The sequence below is a fragment of the Salmo salar genome, chromosome 03 (genome assembly GCF_965601325.2).
Source record: "Salmo salar chromosome 03, fSalSal1, whole genome shotgun sequence".
Lineage (NCBI taxonomy): Eukaryota > Metazoa > Chordata > Actinopteri > Salmoniformes > Salmonidae > Salmo > Salmo salar.
Window position 1 is genome coordinate 34467883 of NC_138293.1, and position 25341 is coordinate 34493223.

At 41.8% G+C, this 25341-nt stretch overlaps 1 protein-coding gene across 1 annotated transcript; it reads right to left on the reverse strand.

The window, feature by feature from the left end:
- Positions 1-1748: 1748 nt before the first annotated feature.
- Positions 1749-5433, reverse strand: LOC106599871 (ADP-ribosylation factor 1). The gene is made up of 5 exons (XM_014191222.3): positions 5315-5433; positions 4562-4743; positions 4260-4370; positions 2557-2681; positions 1749-2383 (listed from the first exon to the last, which is right to left on the reverse strand). The coding sequence occupies exons 2-5, from the start codon at positions 4704-4706 to the stop codon at positions 2222-2224; spliced, it is 543 nt and encodes a 180-aa protein (XP_014046697.1). The 5' UTR covers positions 4707-4743; positions 5315-5433; the 3' UTR covers positions 1749-2221.
- Positions 5434-25341: the final 19908 nt, after the last annotated feature.

Here is a 25341-nt window from a genome sequence, read left to right on the forward strand (position 1 = left end):
GGTAGATTCATTCAGATACATGTTGCCTTCCTTGGTTTGATCTGCTGTCAACCGATAATGTTAGAGTCCAAGGAGATAAGAGGTTAATGATGTAATGTCAGCATGATCAAATCCAATTTATATTTCACTTAACTGCACAAAGACAAACAGAACATGTAAACGTTATCTAATTGCTTTAATTACAGTGCTTTTCTCCCAAAAAATTAACGGAAACTTTACATTAAAAAAAAATACCTGTTTAGACATTTTGGTAAAGAGATTAACAAGGTTTTCAACAAAGGTTCAAGCAATCAGTTTAAAATCAAGAGAAGTTGTTTTAATCCAACGCCTTTAAAAGAAACACTACGACATTTCCATAGCACTCTGGTGGACAGGGCTGGGGTCAATTCAGGAAGCAAAATTAAATAAAATGCATCTATTTTCAACGACTTCTCAAACTGTGGAGTAGAAGCATTTTGAAAGTTCATTACAATCAAGTTTCAAATTCACTTCCTGAATTGACTGCCTTCAATTCGATCCCAGCCCTGCTGGTGGAATAACACCCAAAACCTTTTGATAAGATGCTCAAAGGTTCGTAATGGAACAGCATGTTTCTTTGACATGAGGACAAAAGTATACCTCAGAACTTGCCACAGACAACATGAGCTGCAAAGGAGAGAAGATACTAGCACTAATTTCAAAAATGTGGAGCTCATACAGATTTCTTATTGCCACTGACACATGCCTCATTCCAAAACAATATACTTTTATCATTTTCATTAAAAGGCATGAAAACATCTTGAGGTCATAATGGAGGCAAATGCAGGACGTCAGAATGTAGGCCTATAACTGTTTTGTCATACCAGTGCATCACATAGCATACACCTTAAATTATAGGGTTGTTGTGGCGCTAAGTCATTGTGATGCGGATGTTGAGGGGTAACAGGAGGGGTAACGACAGAATGCTTGTGCAGACTAAAAATGTAAACAATCAATTAGCTAGTCCCGCTGACAATCAATGTGTGTTTGAGATAGATTCTGCACAGGATATGGGATTATTATAGCAAATGGATAGACAGGAAGGAATTCTGCTTCTCTAGGCATTGTAAAGATCTGTTGATTTGTGAAGAATCTATGAATCTCTAACATGCACGTGTTGCTCGCCAACAAGACCAACATACGGACCACATCCTGCACTTTTTTTGCTATTAAATTCAGGTTCATTGTGACAAAGGCAGTACACATGATTATTAACCTAAACCGCTGTCATACAAACAATGCTGAACAGACACCTCTGCACCTCTGTTCATCATAAAGCAGGTGAATGATGAGACTCGGGAACAGACTGCATGGCAGCCACTTCTCAAAATGATATGGCACACAACAAAAGCTGGTAAGTGTTGACAAGACTTTTTGACTTTGAAGCCCATGAGCTCTGCTTTAGGCTTCATCTCAAGAACATACTCACAGTACAACTAGTTAATGCCAGTGTTTTGCTAAATGGTATTTTGGGAGAGCAGGATATTGTAGCATTGAGGTATTAAACCATAATTGTTTCAAGTAGTGCATCTGTATAAATGCATTATTCAGAACCCCCCCCCCCCCAAAAAAAAATATATATATGAAACGCTCCTTCTTACAGTACAAATTACCAGCTGACGTATAATGCAGTCATTAAATGTTAGGTTGAGACATGGGGTCCCATGATAGCTGGTTTAATCATTTTTTTTTGCCTCCCTTTTCAATTTACTACACACGAGTATGTCTGCCAAGAAGAGGAAATAACCCAGGTCCATTTTTGTAAGTGTGTAATAAGCTGCCTCATAACCCCCCCCCATTTTTTTTTACTATTTACATTAAATAAGAAACCCTGACAGTTTTCCAAGATTGGGTTATTATCTTTCCTGGCCCATATGGTGTATTGTTGTAACTTGAGATGAGAAATGAGGGCAGGTTTCCAGTAGGTACGTTTTGACAAAAGTAGCTCAATTTGCAACATCAGAAGAGTACAAACAACAGTAGAGAGAAGATAGTGTTACCCTTTTCACACTACTAAGCCAAGCCAAACTGAACCTTGCCGAGCTGTACTGCATCGGCCTGGTTACTCATCTACCACAGTTGCTAGAACCTTGCTGGAAAGGAAAATGTGGAAGGAAAACATCCGAGCCACTGTACGGTTTGGGTCGGCAGGATAGTGTGAAAACGGTATATGTGAGTTGAGGAGGACAGCGGATGATTAGGCCTATTTCTGGTTTTTTAACTGATTAGACAACCAATCCAGTCCTTCATAGAGACCGTCTCCGCTGGTAGCACAGGTGGCCTGGATGTACCAGTTTCTATGGCGGAGGGAGTGCAGTCCCAGCTTGTCTGTGATTTCGGCCGCATTCATAGCATTTGGGAGGTCCTGAAAAGAGACATTTTCCCATTATGAGACAAAAGCTAAGCCAGGGAAGGACATCCAAAGTATAGTACAGGGGTGTATATATAGTAATTTCTATATTATTAAGACAAAAATGTAAGTCGGCTGCTTTTAGGCATCATACACTGGATAATTGAGATGAAAAAAATGTAGCATACCTGTTTGTTAGCGAATACTAATAAGACTGCCTCTCGTAGTTCATCCTCTGCCAACATTCTCATCAGTTCTTCACGGGCTTCGTTCACGCGCTCTCTGTCATTGCTGTCCACAACAAAGATAAGACCTGAAAAACACCCCGAGAGAAAAACATGAACATTTTGAGTCATCTGACTTGCCTCTACAGGGTCAACATTAATGCTTGCCCTCTTGTCCAGGACATTTTTTTTTTTTAATTGTCGGACAAGAAGTATATAGATTTAAGCTGTCCGAATGGACAAGTAAAAAAATTATAGAAATTAACACAAAAATCACAATATCAAAACAATTAGCCTATTACGATCAGAGGGGCTAACATTGGAATACAATTCAAATCTATTTTTCCATGTACACCAATAAAAAAGTCTACATGTCAAAATGTAGGTGATATGTCCAAATCGATGCTAACTTAAGTGAGGTGACAGAAAATGTAGAGAAACTTTAATGAGACTTTTAATTACATAAATATAGGTTAAAAGACGGTCATGTTTGACAAATATAATAAAGGATAATTAACAATAACTTCTAAAGGCATGATTCTGTTGACATACTCGAGGCACAGTTAATTCAGATCAAATGGTCACAAGACTGGAGAGTGAAGGACAGTGCCTGTTGCGCACCGCACATCACCCGCCTTGAATCTGAGCGGAAGCTATTGAAACTATTTAACCACAAACTTAATTGTTTAAAACCTGGACATTTTATGAAGCATGTCTTACCTTGATTCAAAATAGCCCGGTCAAAATATCACCATAGTAATGTTGAGGGAATTATTTTATAAACACTTAATATGCCATTGAAATCAGCCTTTCTCTCATGTTCTATTAGTTTTCAAATCAACATTATTTTGTTGTCCAGCAGCCAAAGGTATAATCCTAGTCATATTAGTAACCCATGCTAGTTGATGTATCTTTATATCTACCCTTTTAATTTCTAAATTATATTTTCATCCTGGTCAGATGAAACTGCTCACCAGTGCGGTGTGCTTTTGAGAACAAGCGTATTCCCGCTAATTGCATTTTGGAACATTTGCGTGTACTCTACAGCCATGTGTGCATTGTTTAGCTTATAATACGAAGAAATAAAACTATCAACATTTTAAGCTAAACGGTCTGATCTGTTGCAACAGCCTCATTGCTTTAAACATTTTTAAGTGGTTGTATGAATTTTGGATCAGTCGTCCCATAACTGTCCCAGAGTCTGTTGAACCATATATGTATTTTTTAATCTTCCCAGGGATGACCAGACACCCTTCATTTCGAGCCCTGGAGGGAATTATTTTATAAAGACATTTGGTATTTGGTTGTAATTGTAATGCTGCAATATTTTATAGGCTACCAAGGGTGGCGAACCATCCTCCAGGAGAGCCTTAAAGGGGCATTGTTGTAATTTGACACAGGCTTGAATAGGTAAAGAAGCCAATAGGCAGTGTAGCCTACATTTTTGTCTGATTCTGTATATTAAAAAAAGTTTGTAATGCATCTTATTTTGTAAAGTGGTTATTTGCATCATACAATGCAAGTGACTTGAGCTTTTGGACAAAAAAAGTATAATCAGTCTTACTTGTCAAAAGCACAAGTGGCTAAAAAGTTAATGCCAAGCCCTGCTCTAGTCTGTTCACCCCTTTGACAGGAGTGAAATCACTTGCTGTCTGCACATAACTTACCCTGTGTGTTCTGGAAGTAATGACGCCACAGCGGTCGAATTTTGTCTTGACCGCCTACATCCCACACTGTAAAACTTATGTTCTTGTACTCAACTGTCTCAACATTAAAACCTGAGTGGAGGAGAGAAGATATGAATAACCTGTACAACCTATTTGAGGCAACACATGAACATGTCTAGGGGGGAATGAATTATGCTGTTTTTAATAAAACATTTTAAGTCTCAATGTTACACAAAATATAATATACATACAAACTGGGCTGACAACATGTAGGCCTACACAACACCAGTACTACTACTTACCTATAGTTGGAATGGTAGTTACAATTTCTCCAAGTTTTAACTTGTACAGGATTGTTGTTTTACCAGCAGCATCGAGACCCACCATGAGGATCCTCATCTCTTTCTTGCCAAATGCTTTAAAGAGACTTGCAAATAAATTCCCCATAGTGAAGATGAGGGATTTAACTTTGTCAGAAGGAAAACTAGAGAACAAGAGAAAAACCAATCAGCTTTGTAACAGTCAGTGTGTATTTTTGCGCTGCCAATTATAGGTTAACCCATATTTTAAGCATTTATGAGTTGTTCAATATGCCTAGTTTAGAAACTTGCTGACAAGTTATTTTTTAAGCTAGCAAGATAAGTTCTAACAGGAAGCTACTGAGCTAGCTAACCATGTAGTTAGCGTCAACTGTTAGTTAGGTAACGTTAACTATCTTGCGTTATACAAATCATTTGTATACTAGCCAGTTGAATAAAGGAAGACAACTATCGTGTACAAAACTGTCTTGCAGTGATTTGACAGTAGACAAATGGCTAGCTATAAGTTAGCTATCTACTTAGCTAAGCTAGTTAGCTGGATGTTTTGCTAGCGACGTTAGCAAGTGGAGCCCAGCTAAATTAGCCTAGCCAGCCACCTGGCAAGTTTTTTCCAGAACTTTTTAACTAGCTAGACGCCATGAAATGAATCCATTTTACGTTATATAGCTACTTAGCAAATAAAAACCATGTAAAATGTGACTATTATCATATTGAAACATCAAGAGTATAAATTACAGTTGTTTTCAATTCTTTCCTCTTCAAGGCGTTTCCTTCCTCAAGATGGCGATTATTATTTAGTCACGTCAGAGCTTCCAGAATTACTTCCGTGAAACGGCCGAAACAGAGCCTTTGGCATATGGCCAGAGAGGAAGAGGGATAACACGGATTACAATCTGTCTTCTCCAGCAGATGGCGTTTTTCTTATTTTTTCACACACCAAGCAAGGAGTTTTTGTATGGAGATGAATGAGTCGAATATGGTCAACAAAATATCGAATGGCTTATTTGTTACAAGAGGGTTATTTGATCAAAAATACGTTTTGTAATGCTCAGGTTGTTATGAGTGTACTGATATAAGTAGGACACGTGACATCCTGTCATCTTTTAGACAAAAACACTTTATATGTTTTGAGGGGCAGTAGGTAGCCTGGTGGTTAGAGCGTTCGGCAAGTTAACGAAAGGTTCCAAGATCGAATCCCTGTTTTGTAATGCTCAGGTTATTATGAGTGTACTGATATAAGTAAGACACATGACATCCTGTCATCTTTTAGACAAAAACACTTTATATGTTTTGAGAGGTAGCTTAGTGGTTAGAGCGTTGGACTAGTTAACGTAAGGTTGCAAGATCAAATCCCTGAGCTGACGAGGTAAAAATCTGTTGTCCTGCCCATGAACAAGGCAGTTAACCCACTGTTCCTAGGCTGTCATTGAAAATAAGAATTTGTTTTTAACTGACTTGCCTACTTAAATTAAAAAAATATATGAGTTGTGCCTGTTAGTGCATCCCTGGATCCTTCAGATGTCTTTACCCTAAGCTTAGCCATAAGCCTTACCTAACCTTAACCATTTAAAATGTCAACTTCAATGGGGTAGGGACATCCCAAGGATTCCTGATAACAAGAATCACTGTGGTTGTTCAAACATGTATCTGCCCTCTTGTTGGCTAGAATGGTTTGTCTTCTTCTGTGAGGTTTAATAACGGCAGTTGGCATCCAATTTATCTTGCATTACCGCCACCAACAACAGGGATCCTCTCAGGGTCCCTCACCCTTGACCAAACCATCCTCCTCTACTTCTGCCTCTCTCACACCGGACACTTCCGATCTCCAGCAACATGGGCACCCCTACAGTTGACACAACTTTTTCCACTGAAACTACACATTCCTCTGTCCCATGCCCTCCTGCACACTTCCCACATTTTGGAATCTCCCTCCTGACACGCCTTCAACATGACCATACTCGTGGTACCTGAAACACCGCAGTGGGTTTTGCACAAAAACACTAACAGGATAACTGAAATATCCTAACATGACTTTGTCAAGTAAAGACTGATTCAGAACTAAAAAGGGCAGACAGTGACTCCTCTACTTACCCACGCTCATCCACCAGGTCTGCGTCTCACCAAACAGTAGTCGTTACAAACACTGCAAATCTTCACCTTCAATTGCTCCACCTCTGCATTTAACGCTACCCCGTAAATCACTCCTTTCAATGGCGCCCTGTTCATAAGAGCAAAGCAAGAAACCGATCTTGCCCCAAGTTGCGTGACATGATTCGCCCACTCCCCCTGGGCAGAAGAAACACACACAGATATATCAAGTCCACTACCTGTTACCTTCACTGACTCAACTGCACCCTACTCCTTTCCCACCCACCCTGAAACCACACATGGATTCGCCAAGCGGCAATGATCCACTTTCTCCAAAAATGTCACTCCTACTGGACTAGATTCTTCTTTATCATGTTCATCAATGCAAGGCTCGGGCTCAGAGCTCATCACCACACCTTCCACTTCACTTAACTCACGCTCATTCACTTTAATTTCACTTCCAAAGCTCGACCTGGTGTACTGTTCACACTGTTTGTACTTGCCACCAGTCTTCTTAGTAAAGAAATGTTCTTCTGTGAGGATTTCAATACTACAGCATAACATTTCCTACAGGTTTCAAATCAAATTTTATTGGTCGTATACACATGCTTTGAATATGTTATTGTGGGTGTAGCGAAATGCTTGTGTTCCTAGATCCAACAGTTCAGTAAAATCTAACAATACACAGCAATACACACATTTTAAAGTAAAATAATGGAATTAAGAAATATGAGGACGAGCATTGTCGGAGTCCGGAGTATAAATATATATTCAATGGATTCGTAAAGTATTCAGATCCCTTGACTTTTTCCACATTTTGTTACGTTACAGATGTATTCACATTTTTTAAAATCAATTTACACACAATATGACAAAGTAAAAACATAATGACAAAGTAAAAACAGGTTATTTGAATTCTTTGCTAATATCTTAAAAATAACAAACTGAAATATCACACAAATATACAGTACCAGTCAAAAGTTTGGACACACCTACTCATTCAAGGGTTTTTCTTTATTTTTACTCTTTACTACATTGTAGAATAATAGTGAAGAAATCAAAACTATGAAATAACACATATGGAATCATGTAGCCACGCTATGCCTTGATGACAGCTTTGCACACTCTTGGCATTCTACTTTGAAGAGTCTCAAATATTAAATATATTGTGATTTGTTTAACACTTTTTTGGCTACTACATGATACCATATGTGTTATTTCATAGTTTTGATGTCTTCACTACTATTCTACAATGTAGAAAATAGTAAAAATAAAGACAAACCCTTGAATGAGTAGGTGTGTCCAATCTTTTGACTGGTACTGTAATTATTCAGACACTTTACTCAGCACCTTTGGCAGCGATTACAGCCTTGAGTCTTCTTGAGTATGACACTACAAGCTTGGCACACCTGTATTTGGGGAGTTACTCCCATTCTTCTCTGCAGATCCTCTCAAGCTCTGTCAGGTTGGATGGGGAGTGTCCCTGCACAGCTATTTTCAGGTCTCTCCAGAGATGTTCGATCGGACTCAAGTCTGGGCTCTGGCTGGGCCACTCAAGGACATTCAGAGACTTGTCCTGAAGCCACTCCTGCATTTTCTTGGCTGTGTGCTTAGGGTCTTTGTCCTATTGGAAGGTAAACCTTTGCCCCAGCCTGAGGTCCTAAGCGCTCTGGAGAATCAAGGATCTCTGTACTTTGCTCCATTCATCTTTCTCTCAATCATGTCAAGTCTCCCTGTCCCTGCCGCTGAAAAACATCCCCACAGCATGATGCTGCCACCACCATGCTTCACCGTAGAGATGCTGCCAGGTTTCCTCCATACGTGACGCTTGTCATTCAGGCCAGAGTTCAATCTTGGTTTCATCAGACCAGAGAATCTTGTTTCTAATGGTCCGAGAGCCCTTTAGGTCCATTTTGGCAAACTCCAAGTGAGCTGTTGTGCCTTTTACTGAGAAGTGGCTTCTGTCTGGCCACTCTACCATAAAGGCCTGATTGGTGGAGTAGTGCAGAGATGGTTTTCCTTCAGGAAGGTTCTCCCATCTCCACAGAGGAACTGCAGCTCAGTAAGAGTGACCATTGGGTTCTTGGTCACCTCCTGACCAGGGCCCTTCTCTTCCAAGTACTTAGTTTGGCTGGGCGGCCAGCTCTAGGAAGACTTGGTGGTTCCAAACTTCTTCCATTTAAGAATGATGGAGGCCAATTTGTTCTTGGGGACCTTAAATGCTGCAGAAATGTTTTGGTACCCTTCCCCAGATCTGTGCCTTGACTCAATCCTGTCTCGGAGCTCTACGGACAATTCCTTCAACCTCATGGCCTGGTTTTTGCTCTGACATGCACTGTCAACTGTGGGACCTTATATAGAAAGGTGTGTGCCTTTTCAAATCATGTCCAATCAATTCAATTTACCCCGGGTGGACTCCAAACAAGTTGTAGAAACACATTTCTGTTTCTTATTTTTAATGAATTTGCAAACAATTCTAAAAACCTGTTTTTGCTTTGTCATTGTGGGGTATTGTGTGTCGATTGTTCAATTTTAGAATAAAGCAGTAACTTATCAAAATGGGGAAAAAGTCAAGGGGTCTGAATACTTTCTGAAGGCACTGTACATAGAGCAGCAGCCTCTAAGGTGCAGGGATGAGTAACCTGGTGGTAGCCGCCTAGTGACAATGACCAAGTTCAGGACAGAATACTGGATGGCTATTTAACAGTCTGATGGTGTTGAGATAGAAGCTGTTTTTCAGTCTCTCGGTCCCAGCTTTGATGCACATGTGCTGATCTCGCCTTCTGGATAATAGCGGGTGAACAGTCCGTGGCTTGGGTGGCTGAGGTCCTTGATGATCTTCTTGGCCTTTCTTTAACACCGGGTTGCGGATGGTGCAGTTGCCGTACCAGGCGGTGATACAGCCTGACAGGTCCTCTCAATGGTGCATCTGTAAAAGTTTGTGAGGGTCTTAGGGGCCAAGCTGAATTTCTTCAGCCTCCTGAGGTTGAAGAGACGCTGTTCCACCTTCTTCACCAAACTGTCTGTATGGGTGGACCATTTCAGATGGTCACTGATGTGTATGCTGAGGAACCTGAAGCTTTTCACCTTCTCCACTGTGGCCCCGTCGAAGTGGATGGGGCCGTGCTCCCACTGCTGTCTCCTGAATTCCACGATCAGCTCCTTTGTTTTGGTGACGTTGAGGGTGAGGTTATTTTCCTGGCAACACTCCACCAGGGCCCTCACCTCTTCCCTGTAGGCTGTCTCATCGGTTGGTAATCACGCCTACCACTATTGTGTCATCTACAAACATGAGGATTGAGTTGGACGCGTGCGTGGCCATGCAGTCATGGGTGAATAGGGAGTACAAGAGGATCAGCGTTGAGGATCAGCGTAGTGGAGGTTCTGTTGATTACTTTCACCACCTGGGGGGGTGGCTGGTCAGGAAGTCTAGAACCTGTAGGAGAACAGTGGAGGTGATATGCTCCTTAACTAGCCTCTCAAAGTACTTCATGCTGACAGAAGTGTGCTACAGCGTGATAGTCATTTAGGTGAGTTACTTTCACTTTCTTGGGTACAGGAACAATGGTGGACATCTTGATGCAAGTGGAGACACGAGACTGGGACAGGGAGAGATTGAATATGTCTGTAAACACTCCAGCCAGCTGGTCTGCGCATGCTCTGAGAACGCATAAATGCATAAATGTCTTACTCACGCCGGCCATGGAGAACGAGAACTCACAGTCGTCGGGGGTGGCCCGTGTCGGCGGCACCGTGTTGGCGGCACCGTGTTATCCTGAAAGAGAGCGAAGAAGGTGTTCTGCTTGTCCGGGTGCAAGACAGCAGTGTCTACGACGTAGCTGGTTTTCCCTTAATAATCGGCAATTGTCTGGATTCCCTGCCACATACGTCTCGTGTTTGAGCGTTTGAATTGCGACTCCACTTTGTCTCCGTACTGACGTTTTGCCTGTTTGATTGCCTTATGGAGGGCATAACTGGACTGTTTGTATTCAATCATATTCCCAGTCACCTTGCCGTGGTTAAATGCGATGGTTCACTTTCAATTTTGCTTGAATGCTGCCATCTATCCACGTTTTTTGGATTGGATAGGTTTTAATCGTCACAGTGGGAACAACATCCCCTATATGCTTCCTGATTAACTGAGTCACCGTGTCAGTTATACCTCAATGTTATTCTCAGAGGCAACTCGGAACATGTCCTTGTCCGCGTGATCAAAACAGTCTTGAAGCATGGATTCCAAATAGTCAGACCAGCGTTGCGTTGACCTTAACACAGATACTTCCTGTTTGAGAATCTGCCTATAGGTTAGGAGGAGCAAAATGTAGTCGTGATTTGATTTACCAAAGGGAGGTTGGTGAAGGGCCTTGTAGCCATCCTGGAAGGGAGAGTAACAATGGTTGAGAGTTTTTGAAGGGCGAGTACTGCAGGCGATGTGTTGATATAACTTCGGTAGCGTTTTCCCAGATTTGCTTTATTAAAGTCTCCAGCTATAATAAATGTGGCTTCAGGATATGTAGTTTCACTTGGTCCAGTGTAGTTCTTTGAGAGCTGTCGTGGTATTGTCTTGAAGGGGAACATACACGGCTGTGACGATAACCGAAGAAATTCTCCAGGGAGGTAATGCGTTCGGCATTTGATTGTGATATATTCTAGTTCGTTTGTCAAAAGGACTTGAGTTCCTGTATACCACAATCACACCACGAGTAGTTAATCACGAAACATACACTTCCGCCTTTTTTCTTCCCGGAGAGTTCTTTATTCCTATCCGCACAATGTATTGAAAAACCAGCTGGCGGTATAGTTTTGTGTGTGTGTGTCTGAGTGTCAGTGTAGTTTGTGATGGTGTGTGGTTAGAGTCCAGTGAGTGTACATCGAGCCTGTGTAAGAGAGTCAGTGCAAAAAATTATAATAGATAAGAATAAAAATAATGGGGTCAATGCAAATAGCCCGGGTAACCATTTCATTAGCTAGCAGAGTAAGTCTTATTGAAACATTCAGTGAAACTTCTAAACAAAAAATCTAAATAACCTATATTTTCCATTCTCAGAGCATTAAAGGGAAATTTCAAAAATGTTCAACTTCATCATCTCCGGCACCACCCCAACATTAACATACTGTATGTGAAAATTCCTTGTTTCTATGTTTTGAAGTAAAAAATGTTTCCAATGACATCATCAAACAATTAGTAGACAATTGGTTGGCAATTAGTAGGTAATGCCTGCTCACAATTGGCCAAAATCACAGGACGCACACCGATGATCTTTTGTACTACAAAACATAGAAACGCACCATTTTCACATACAGTATGTTGATGTTGTGGTGGTGCTGGAGATGATGAATATGAAGTTGAAGAATTTTTAAGTTTCCCTTTAATAAAACCTCCCAGGAAAACTTTCAAGCAACTAGAGTAAAACGTTCTCAGAACATCCTTGTAACCTAAAAATGTACGTTCCCGGAAAGTAAAAAAACAAAAACGTTACGTTTTACCGGTCAGGAAACTTATGGATTAATTCCCAGAACCAATGGCAAACCAGAAACTTGCATTCCCACAACTTCCAAGGAACCAAATGTGTTAGCTGGGAGACTTGGGGCTACCACCACCAGGGACAAGTGAACATTGACCACAACTTTTCTCCAACCCTGAGCACTCACTGGAGGGGAACTGTTAGCCATATCCTCCTCAATTTCCTCCACCTTAACAGGAACCACACTAGGGTCTTTTCTCAATTACATTTGCTTACCTCATGCGTCCTCCCACTTACTTTTGAAAAATGTCAAATGTAATCGAGGAAAGGCGGCGAGCAGAGGAAACGTGAAAGAAAATGCGCTTGTGTATGAAATGAGACCCTCCTTCACTCAGCATGACAATGGTAGTCAGCTTGAACGTGACCTCATAACATGGTTGAGAAGAATCTCCTCCCTCCCATAGCTCACTGTGAAACGTGTCAGGTAAATCAAAACCTGACACTCAAACAACGTTACGCTCAGCCTGCTGAGTAACCACAACCTCCTCAACTATGGAAAATAACATCTCAGATAAAATAACAAAATGCTCACTGACAATCTCTGACTTCAACAGATCACTTGGGGGAACCAACTCCTTTTTCAGACCACAAATAGAACCTATTGGCCCAGTGTCACTCAAAAATAATGTCTCCCTTAAATTGACACCCAAATCAACCTCCTCCTCAACCTGCAGAGGGCACACTACATCACATATCTTTGCCCAGAAGGTCTCAGTTAGAGACACAAGAATCACCACCTTCACTAGCAAGAAACATTTCCTTGGAACCACTGTTTAGTTTGGCAAAGAATGTTTCCTCCAAGTCCCGACACAAATCATCCTCCTCCCTATCTGGTTTGCTATCAGCACTCTTCAGACCCTGAGTACCAACACACACTGGGGATACCACAAAACACTCCTTGAGAGACTCCGCCCATTGACCCACCTGACTTGTCACTGGAGTTACCCAAACCTGATCACTTAGGGAAACTAGCTCATCACTCTGATCACAGGTGGAAACTGGTTTAGTAACACGACTGTCTGACTGACTGGCAACACTAACTTTCTCCCCTCTATGCTGCCCTTCATTCATCTTCTGTTTCAAGAGCTATTTCCTGTTCTGACTTGGCTATTTCCAACAAATATTCTTCCTCTTGACTGCTTTCCACCAGAACCGGCGGCAACAACTCACTCCACTTCACCCAAAAGCATAGCAACATTTAACTTTTTCAACTCCTCTGCTATTTCATCCTTTTTGCCACCTGATCTAACTGATCCCTCTTTACGTTGAGAAAACCCAACTATATTCTACCTCAGCACAAAACACTGCCTCTCTCTCTCTCTCAAGTCCATAGGAGAGTTGCAGCGATGGGACAAGACTGTAACTACCATTTGGATATCACGAAATTGGGGAGAAAAAGGGGTAAAAGTACAACAAAAAAATTAAGAAATAATAATAATAACACATCTGTTAACATTTATTCCGGATGAGCCCCCATATCTTATGAAACAAATAACTAGCACTGGCTTAAAACCCCATTTATGCTTGATCTTAAAATGTGGTCGGAGGCGCCATATGGATAGTGTGATGCAATTGTGAAGCCTCCGGTGGCATGTGGAAGCCAAATTGAGCTTCATACCGCATCGCCGTGCGCTGCCCAAATTTTATATCAATGCTGAGGGATTGACCATGCAGTTTCTCTGGACCACCACGAGGTCGGAGCTCGAAGTATAGACTTTACCGATCATTGTGGTGCCAGGGCTTTTAGCTTAGCTTTAGCTTATGGATAAATGTTTATTGGTAGGCATATTTTGTCATAATTTTCTCATGTTAAGCCTAACATTTCACAAAGCTACACACAGTGACGCAATGCTGACATTTGTAGACTGTTGGTAATGATATAATTACTTTTTCAGTAAATAAAGTTGGAAATTCGAACACTGCAGATTATAAAATAAATGTTTGATGCAACAGCATACTAATCAGCGACCACATTTTTTTTTGTATATACAGTGCCTTCGGAAAGTATTCAGACCCCTTGACTTTTTCCACATTTTGTTAAGTTACAGCCTTATTCTAAAATGAATTAAATAAAGAATTGTGCTCAGCAATCTACACACAATACCCCATAATGACAAAGCAAAAACAGTTTTTTTGACATTTTGCAAATTCATTAAAAATCAAAAATAGAAATACCTTATTTACATAAATATTCAGACCCTTTGTTATGAGACTCGAAATTGAGCTAAGGTGCATCCTGTTTGCGTTGATCATCCTTGAGATGTTTCTACAACTTGATTGGAGTCCACCTGTGGTAAATTCAATTGATTGTAAATGATTTGGAAAGGCACACACCTGTCTATATAAGGTCCCACAGTTGACAGTGCATGTCAGAGCAAAAACCAAGCCATGAGGTCGAAGGGATTGTCCGTAGAGCTCAGAGAAAGGATTGTGTCGAGGCACAGGTCTGGAGAAGGGTACCAAAACATTTCTGCAGCATTGAAAGTCCCCAAGAACAAAGTAGCCTCCATCATTCTTAAATGGAAGAAGTTTGGAACCACCAAGACTCTTCCTAGAGCTGGCCGTCCGGCCAAACTGAGCAATTGGGGGAGAAGGGCCTTGGCCAGGGAAATGACCAAGAACCTGATGGTCACTCTGAAAGACAACCATCTCTGCAGCACCCCACAAATCAGGCCTTTATGTTAGGGTGGCCAGAAGGAAGCCACTCCTCAGAAAAGGGCACTTGACTGCCTGCATGGAGTTTGCCAAAAGGCACGTAAAGACTCTCATACCATGAGAAACAAGATTCTCTGGTCTGATGAAACCAAGATTGAACTCTTTGGCCTGAATGCCAGGTGTCACGTCTGGAGGAAACTTTGCACCATCCCTACAGTGAAGCATGGTGGTGGTAGCATCATGCTGTGGGGATGTTTTTTAGCGTCAGGGACTGAGAGACTAGTCAGGATCGAGGGAAAGATGAATGGAGCAAAGTACAGAGAGATCCTTGATGAAAACCTGCACAAGAGCGCTCAGGACCTCAGACTGGGGCAAAAGTTTACCTTCCAACAGGACAACGACCCTATGCACACAGTCAAGACAACGCAGGAGTGGCTTCAGGAAAAGTCTCTGAATGTCCTTGAGTGGCCCAGCCGGAGCCCGGACTTGAACCCGATCTAAAATCTCTGGAGAGACCTGAAAATAGCTGTTCAGCAATGCTCCCCATCCAACCTTACAGAGCTTGAGAGGATCTGCAGAGAAGAATAGGAGAAACTCCCCAAATACAGGTGTGCCAAGCTTGTAGCATCATACCCAAGAAGAATCAAGGCTGTAATCGCTGCCAAAGGTGCTTCAATAAAGTACTGAGTAAAGGGTCTGCATACTTATGTAAATGTCATGTTTCAGTTGTTCATTTTTCATAAATTAGCAAACATTTGTAAAAACTAGTTTTTGCTTTGTCATTATGGGGTATTGTGTGTAGATTGAAAAAGCCAAGATTGAACTCTTTGGCCTGAATGCCAGGTGTCACGTCTGGAGGAAACTTTGCACCATCCCTACAGTGAAGCATGGTGGTGGTAGCATCATGCTGTGGGGATGTTTTTTAGCGTCAGGGACTGAGAGACTAGTCAGGATCGAGGGTAGATAGAAAAAACGATTTAATCAATATTAGAATAAGGCTCTAACGTAACAAAATGTTGAACAAGTCAAGTGGTCTGAATTCCGAATGCACTATATACAACTGTCCTGTATAGGCTACCTGAACCTGCATGACATGAGCCGTCCTTGGGCTCGCTCCCAATTTGGATAGGAAAATAATACAGTCAGTCCACCCTCAAAACCCTACCTTACTAGGGATTGTTTCATTATGCAGTGTACTATCTATAGCATTATACCGTATTTAGCTGCTATTTATAAACTTTTTATAAAAATGACACATCAAATAGCCTAAGAATGAGGGAAAAAGTAGTCAGCTTGAGGATAAATTCAGCCACAATTTTTTGTTGAACTCGTCTTTGTCCGGCTAAAATAGCATACACAAATGGGCTGCAATATTCATGGTAAATTAAATCAAATTTGAGAGACTCCCCTGGTGTCCTGGAGACCTCCTTTTTTGTGTGCAAATGTTTTCACCACGGCCTGTAGGTCCAGGTTGCGGGCCCGACTGTTTTCAATACTGAGTATTGCCAACCCAGACAGTCTTTCCTGAAACATTGTGCATTATATGTCCATTGTGCTGCACACAATTTAATTTTAGTCTTGAATGATGCATGCCAAAATATACCAGAGATAAGGGATTGTTGATATTGCAAACACACAAATCAAATGCGGGCTTTTATGAACGATCTCGCAAACAGCTTTTTTTGTTCAAGCCCTCAAGAACTGTTGTCTGCTAAAGATGATCATCTGTTTGCATCTGCCAATTTATTGGCTGTCCAGTATCCAGACGACCTGTCCCCAGAGCTTCATATAGAGTTAATCTCTTTCCATAACGTGTTGTGGCTAGCAATTAAGGAGAATGAGAGGCTCAATTAAAGATGTTACAGAACTGTTGTATTTGAAGCACAACTCCCTTCAATCAAGCTGTGTTTTCCATCCCTGTAACTGTTGCCTCTGCATTTCCTGAAATTAAAACTTATAAAGAACTACCTAAGAAGCATTAGGCTTTCGGTCTGATATACGCTTCAGATCACCTAAGTAAGCTCCACTCATTGCACTGGCAAAGTTGTAGCCTTGAACATGGTATTTGTTCACTGATATCCCCTTCCTTATACTTTCAATCAGTTTATTTATTATTTTGAACCTTCTTCAGTCAAAGTATTGAAGCCCAAGAAACAAACACTTACCTTCCTAGTACATATTGAAATTAAAAAAGTTTATGAAGGACTTTTTTGAGGTTTGCTTGCAGGGCTGTGGGGGTGTCCGTTAAGGCCATTGATAACTAGCTTACTTGTTTTGCTGAATTTGTACTATTTAGGGGTCTTATGCCTATATACAGTTGAAGTCGGAAGATTACATACACTTAGGTTGGCGTCATTAAAACTCGTTTTTTTTAACCACTCCCCAAATTTCTTATTAACAAACTATAGTTTTGGCAAGTTGGTTAGGACATCTACTTTGTGCATGACACAAGTCATTTTTCCAACAATTGTTAACAGACAGATTATTTCACTTATAATTCACTGTATCACAATTCCAGGGGGTCAGAAGTTGACTGTGTCGGAAGTTGACTGTGCCATTAAACAGATTGGAAAATTCCAGAAAATGATGTCATGGCTTTAGAAGCTTTTGATAGGCTAAATGACATCATTTGAGTCAATTGGAGGTGTACCTGTGGATGTATTTCAAGGCCTTCCTTCAAACTCAGTGCCTCTTTGCTTGACATCATGGGAAAATCAAAAGAAATCAGCTAAGACCTCAGAAAAAAATTGGAGACCTCCACAAGTCTGGTTCATCCTTGGGAGAAATTTCCAAACGCCTGAAGGTACCACGTTCATCTGTACAAACAATAGTACGCAAGTATAAACACCATGGGACCACGCAGCCGTCATACCACTCAGGAAGGAGACGCGTTCTGTCTCCTAGAGATGAAAGTACTTTGGTGCGAAAAGTGAAAATCAATCCCAGAACAACAGCAAAGGACCTTGTGAAGATGCTGGAGGAAACAGGTACAAAAGTATCTATATCCACAGTAAAACGAGTCCTATATCGACATAACCTGAAAGACAGCTCAGCAAGGAAGAAGCCACTGCTGCAAAACTACCATAAAAAAGCCAGACTATGGTTTGCAACTGCACATGGGGACAAAGATTGTACTTTTTGGAGAAATGTCCTCTTGTCTGATGAAATAAAAATAGAACTGTTTGGCCATAATGACCATTGTTATGTTTGGAGGAAAAAGGGGAAGGCTTGCAAGCCGAAGAACACCATCCCAACCGTGAAGCACGGGGTTGGCAGCATCATGTTGTGGGGGTGCTTTGCTGCAGGAGGGACTGGTTCACTTCACAAAATAGATGGCATCATGAGGAAGGACAATTATGTGGATATATTGAAGCAACATCTCTAGACATCAGTCAGGAAGTTCAAGCTTGGTCGCAAATGGGTCTTCCATATGGACAATGACCCCAACCATATTTCCAAAGTTGTGGCAAAATGGCTTAAGGACAACAAAGTCAAGGTATTGGAGTGGCCATCACAAAGCCCTGACCTCAATCCTATAGAACATTTGTTGTCAGAACTGAAAAAGCGTGTGCGAGCAAGAAGGCCTAAAAACCTGACTCAGTTACACCAGCTCTGTCAGGAGGAATGGGCCAAAATTTGACCCAAGTTAAACAATTTAAAGGCAATGCTAGCAAATACTAATTGAGTGTATGTAAACTTCTGACCCACTGGGAATGTGATGAAAGAAATAAAAGCTGAAATAAATCATTCTCTCTGCTATTATTCTGACATTTGACATTCTTAAAATAAAGTGTTGATCCTAACTGACCTAAGACAGGGAATTTTTACTATGATTAAATGTCAGGAATTGTGAAAAACTGAGTTTAAATGTATTTGGCTAAGGTGTATGTAAACTTCCGACTTCAACTGTACATGGTCTGTAACCTGATGTGATGTGTGCATAAATATGGGAAGACAATGTGAGCGACTGGGTGCTGAATGTATGTACCCAGGAGTTAGCCACCTTACCTTAGGTCCAGGGCCAGCTCCTTCCTGACATCTTGGTCGGCCAATCCAAGCGGATTATTATCAGTGTTGAGGAGTAGTGAATTACATGTAATTCAACTAGTAATTTTATTACATTTTGCAGTAGCTTGGTGGTAGTTGAACTAAAATCAAATCTAGGTAGTGTTTCCAGTAGTGAATTACTTTTTTTTGCTATGTAGTGGTGTAGCTAACTACACTCTAAAAAAAATTCTAAATCAAAAGAAAATATGGGTAATAATTTCGTCACTTTTTCAGCATCAGACCTGCCTAATTCTCACTTGAAACATAGTTTTTGTGTTTAATAGGCTAAATTACACATTCTGTTGTGTAATTTGTAGTCTATGACATTTCAGATTTACATATAATATTCACTAAGTCGTTTTTAAAATAACTTTAATTTAAACTACGGTATATTTGACCTAAGGGGAGCTTTAGTGTAGCTAAACTTCTTCCAGTACGAAGTAATTGGATGCTTGGTGAACTATATTTTCTGAGTAGCTTCCCCAACACTGATTGTTATTTGTTCAGATGGTGATGAAACATACATATGTATAAAAAGGAAAAATACAGAAGGCATGCACAAACTAAAGACTCAAAAACAAATGAAAGGCCTCATGGCCACCAAAAAAACCCAGCAGCCTCATGGCTATGCCAGCTGAGATGCTGATTTGCCTAACTGTATGCTTAGATTATCTGGCCAGGGTTAACCCTGGTGGGAGCAGTAGCGATGCGTGTGTAAAATCACTAGGGAAGCCATATTACAACATATGTGTTGTGATAATTGTTTGCTCTATAAATCCTGCTAGTTCATATTCCTTGCGACCGTGATATATAGGCCTAAAGGCCGAGACAATAAGAAGACATAGTGGCAGAATAAATTCAACCTTTGTTTCATCACAAAACGGTAGAGCAACTACTAAAAAACTATTGATTTAGAACCACTGCTTAGTCTAATACAGTGACAACTAAAAGATACCAAAAACAATTTAGTTCAATCAATGTAAGCTAAATATGATGTGGCTGTCGATGGTTCTTGTCACACCCTGATCTGTTTCACCTGTCTTTGTGCTTGTCTCCACCCCCCTCCAGGTGTCGCCCATCTTCCCCATTATCCCCAGTGTATATATACCTGCGTTTTCTGTTTGTCTGTTGCCAGTACGTCTTGTCTCGTCAAGCCTACTAGCGTTTTTCCCGTACTGAGCCTGCCTGCCGTTCTGTACTTTGTGACACTGACCTGGATTACTGACCTCTGCCTGCCCTGATCCTGAGCCTGCCTGCCGTTCTGTACCTTTCGTACTCTGCTCTGGATTACTGACCTCTGCCTGCCCTTGACTTGTTGTTTGCCTGCCCCCTGTTTTTGTGATAAACTGTTTTTCTTTTTACTGTCTGCATCTGAGTCTTCTCCTGAGCCGTGATCGTTTGGATTTCTGTGTGTGTGTGTGTGTGGTGTGTGTGTGTGTCAGGGGCGAAAATCTGATATCCACTTTGGAGGGGACAATTACATGAAATTTTCTCAAGAGCAATTCCTGAGGGGGACACCAAAAGTAGTGCTGTAACACATAGCCTACATTTTAATATGGTAAGTGTATATTGAGGAACCAAAGAAATAAGGTGTTTGCCGTACTCCTAACAACCGGTACCCAAAACTACACAACTAATCACAACAGCAATACCATTGCCTTTAACAAATCTTAGTTCAGTCACCAGTTTAAGTTGAGAGTGGGGGTATCCATGGCATTTTCCAATTATGTTCCTATTTTACAAGTAAAAAAAATTGAGAACCTTTCATAATGTTGCCAAACAAAGACTCAACAAACTTACCTGAGACTCCCTGTCTCTGCCAGTCTGTCCCTGCATATCTGTCCCCAACTCTGCTGTCTGTGTGCCATCTGTTGCCTGCTCTGCCTAATGACATCATTGTGAAACATTTCCATTAGAATTTCATTTCTTTCTTATGAACATTTTATCAACTAGTCTTTGAGATATTAGGCTACTAGGGTTCTTACTATGCGTTTTGGTGTATTGAAAAATACTCTGATGTCCGTCTTTTATTTTTCTGCCATTTTTCTACCTGGCTGGCTACACACACAGTGTGTAGGTTATTTACAGTAGGAGATGGGCTTCTATCATCTTCAATCATTCTATATGGGCTTCGATCTAAAAGGTAGCTAGCAAATGTGAAACGGATTAAAATGACAAGAGTTGACAGCTGTATGAGTTCACCATTTACACAACATATGCTGCAACCTTTTGTAATTTTAATAGTTTGTTTCATATTGGCTGGCTTCCAACAATAGCTGAATTTGCAAAGCTAGCGAGCACCAATTCAGTTTCAGTGGTGTTTGCTATAATCTTTGCTACCCGGGTTAAATAAAGGTGAAATAAAATAAATAAATAAAAGTTCCCTTGCGACAATTTAGCTTTTGCAACGAGACCATTAAATATATTTAAGACAATGGTAGATGAGAGTGTAGTTCTGTTCAGTTTGGACTTCAGTTTATCGCTAACCTTATCACAGGGACTTTGAAGCACTAACTTACATCATCTGCATGCTGATTCCATCTTTGACGACGCCACATAAATGGAATAGGTACTAGCTAGCTTAATAGTTAATATTTGCGCGCTAGCTCTGCATATTCAGCTAGTGTGTGTGTGCGCGATTGACTGGATGAACCTCACGGCAGTTACGTGCAAACTAAGGAACTGGCAGTGGATCAAACCATTGTGAGGCAAAGGGCGGGGGGGTCGCAATCTTTTGAAACTTAAAAACGCGCTATTAAGTGTCTATAATCAGCACAATTGCTTTCATTGCGTATTATTAATATTATTTAAATTACATAGTTATGTTTCAGTGATATATTGGGGGGGACAAATCATATTTTTCCCAGGATGGGGGGGTCGTGTCCCCCCCGTCCCCCCCGGGATTTCCGCCCCTGGTGTGTGTGTATGTGCGCGTGCGTGCGTGCGTTCGTGGAAGTAGAAAAACTTGTTGACTCACCCTAGTTGTAGAGAAACGCAAATGCCACCCTCTCTCTTTCATGTTGATTAAACAGTCTATGACTCGGTCATACATTACACACTTTTATTTTTTGTTGTCCTAGGCTACCTGGCTAAAATTCTTGCTCGCTAGCGTAACTTCCTTTTATGGGCAACGCTAGCTAGTTAACATTAGCCTTCTACATCTAGCTACGAATTGAATTTCCATCCTCTCAGGCTAGGGGCACAAAGTAAGAATTTATGGTTGGATCAGAATCACCGTTATAATCATTGGCCAGTACTGAGAATTAAGTAAAACCACAAGTCTAAATCTAAGTCCCTCTCTCCTTCAATGGCTAATTCAGGAAACGACCAGTTTTAGCTGGCTAGCCACTGGTGGACAACAACACAAGATGCTATAATTCAAGTTGTTTCTGTCTATGACGTGTTGCTCGCGTCTCGATGTGATGTGATTGGAGTAAAGCCAAATCCAAACTGGTTTCCCTTGACACTTTCTTTCGGTGCGCCAGGACCATTCACAGCTGAGCACGCTCAGTTTAGCACAACACTGATTGGCTGTTATTTTATCTTTTTTTATCAAGGGAGGCCAAATGCTCACTGGCTTCCCTTGCATTCAATGCTATGGGCGGCAACAATGTCATACTCTTTTTAACCAGACAGCATCAGATAGATGGCCTACACATACAGAGACAGGGAGGCACTATTTCACTCGCTCAGGTGCTTTCTCCTGTGAGATACATTCAGCCTCTTGCAAATTGGAGGACAGTTATGAAACACAGAGACACGAAAGATGAATTATTTAATATATATATATATATATATTCTTGGTAGCACTTCATAACCATGTCATAATATGTCATAACAGCTAACATAACTTGTCATAACCTGTCATTATATGGTTATAACACTGTCATGACCAATATATTTATACATGGTTATACATTTACTGGTTCAAATAGCCAACAAATCAGCCTGTTACCGTCCCTTAGTAAACTTTTGGAAAAAATTGTGTTTGACCAGATACAATGCTATTTTACAGTAAACAAATTGACAACAAACTTTCAGCATGCTTAAAGAGAAGGACATTCAACAAGCACAGCACTTACACAAATGACTGATGATTGGCTGAGAGAAATTGATGATAAAAGATTGTGGGGACTGTTTTGTTAGACTTCATTGTGGCCTTTGACATTATCGATCAAAGTATGCTGCTGGCAAAACTTATGTGATGGCTTTACACCCCCAGCTATATTGTGGATAAAGAGTTACTGTCACGGATTTCTTCGTCGTCAGACGATATAGTGAAATCATCGTCAGAGAAAGTGGACCAATACGCAGCGGGTTGCGTGTTCAACATCATAATTTATTAAATGAATGAGAACACGTGAAAACAAGAAAACAAGAACAACGAATGACAGTTTCGCAGGCTATACCTAGCAGTGCAAAAAACAACTACCCACGAAACACAAAGACAAACACACCCTACTATATAGGACTCCCAATCAAAGGCAACTCAACACACCTGCCTTCAATTGGGAGTCCAACCCCAATTAACTATACATAGAAAAACAAACCTAGAACCTATACCAACAACTAACACACCCCACTACACCACACACAAAACCCCATAATACAAAACAAAATATACCTCTGCCACGTCCTGACCAAATATAATACAAATAATACCTAAATATTGGTCGGGATGTGACATTACCCCCCCCTAAAGGTGCATACACCGAATGCACCAACATAAAGAAAACCCAATACAAAAATAAACCCCCTAAACTAAAGGGAGGGAAGGGAGGGTGGCTGCCGTCAACAACTGCACTGTGCTACACCCCCCCCTCCCCAACCCACCTAAATTGAAGGTGGCTCCGGTTCTGGCCTACTGCCCTCCAGACCGTAGACAGACTTGCTTGGCTTTGGACAGTAGGCAGACTCCTTCGGTTCCAGGTCGTAGGCCGACTCCTTCGGTCCCGGTCTGTAGGCAGACTCATTACAGTCACAGTTACTTGATTCTAATTTGGGATCGTAGCCAGACTCACCCGGTTCTGGGTCACAGGCAGATTCCCTCAGTCCTGGGTCGCAGGCCGACCCCCTTCGTTCCGGGTCGCAGGTAGACCCCTTCGGTTCTGGGTCACAAACAGACCCCTTCGGGCAGACGGGCCGCTCTGGCGGCTCCGGGCAGACGGGCCGCTCTGGCGACTCCTGACTGGCGGGCAGCTCTGGCGACTCCTGACTGGCGAGCGGCTCTGGCGGCACCAGACTGGCGAGGCTGGGCTGACGCACTAGATGCCTGATGCGTGGGGCTGGTACTGGATGTGCCAGTCTGGGCACACGCACCTTAGGGCTAGTGCGGGGAGCGGGAACAGGCTGAACAGGACTAGGCTGACTATTGGGAAGCTTGGTCCGGGTTGCTGGTACTGGTCGTGCTAGACTTGGAGTACTCACTTCCGGGATACTCCGAGAGGCAGGAACCGGAAAGACTGGGCCATGGAGGCGCACAGGTGGCCGTGATCGCACCGCCTGCACAACCCGTCCTGGCTGGATGAAACTAGTAGCCCTGCACAAGCGGGGTGCTGGTACAGGCCGGACTGGGCTGTGCGTGCGTATGAGCGCGATAGTGCGCACCTCGGCGAAACACGGTGCTCTCCACCTACTTCGCCCCTTCCTGCACTCACAGGTAGCTGGTTTATGGCTCTTCCTACGCCCAGCCAAACTACCCGTGTGCCCCCCCCAAAAAAATTATTGGGGGTGCCTCTCCGGCTTCCTAGCCAGACGTGTCCCAACGTAGCATTCCTGTTCCACCCCAGCCTTCTTCCACGGGCCCTCTCCGCCCTCTCTTCCCAAGTCCACTTTTCAGAATAATCCATATATTCCGCGTCCCGCTCTTTACTCTGCTGCTTGGTCCTGTTGTGGTGGGTAGTTCTGTCACGGATTTCTTCGTCGTCAGACGATATAGCGAAATCATCGTCGGAGAAAGTGGACCAATACGCAGCGGGTTGCGTGTTCAACATCATAATTTATTAAATGAATGAGAACACGTGAAAACAAGAAAACATGAACAACGAATGACAGTTTCGCAGGCTATACCTAGCAGTGCAAAAAACAACTACCCACGAAACACAAAGACAAACACACCCTACTATATAGGACTCCCAATCAAAGGCAACTCAACACACCTGCCTTCAATTGGGAGTCCAACCCCAATTAACTATACATAGAAAAACAAACCTAGAACCTATACCAACAACTAACACACCCCACTACACCACACACAAAACCCCATAATACAAAACAAACCTCTGCCACGTCCTGACCAAATATAATACAAATAATACCTAAATATTGGTCAGGACGTGACAGTTACCTGTCTAACATATCACAGATGGTGTTCTTTAATGGAAGCCTCCAACATAATCCAGGTAGAATCAGGAATTACCCAAGTCAGCTGTCTAGGCCCATTACTTT

Bases quoted from the DNA above. Each gene is read 5' to 3' on its own strand.
- LOC106599871 (XM_014191222.3), bottom strand. From the start codon at position 4,706: ATGGGGAATTTATTTGCAAGTCTCTTTAAAGCATTTGGCAAGAAAGAG. The intron at 4,371-4,561 runs GTAAGTAGTAGT...TCCTCCACTCAG, and splicing joins AACTACCATTCCAACTATAG to GTTTTAATGTTGAGACAGTT. The intron at 2,682-4,259 runs GTAAGTTATGTG...GGTGTTTTTCAG, and splicing joins TTACTTCCAGAACACACAGG to GTCTTATCTTTGTTGTGGAC.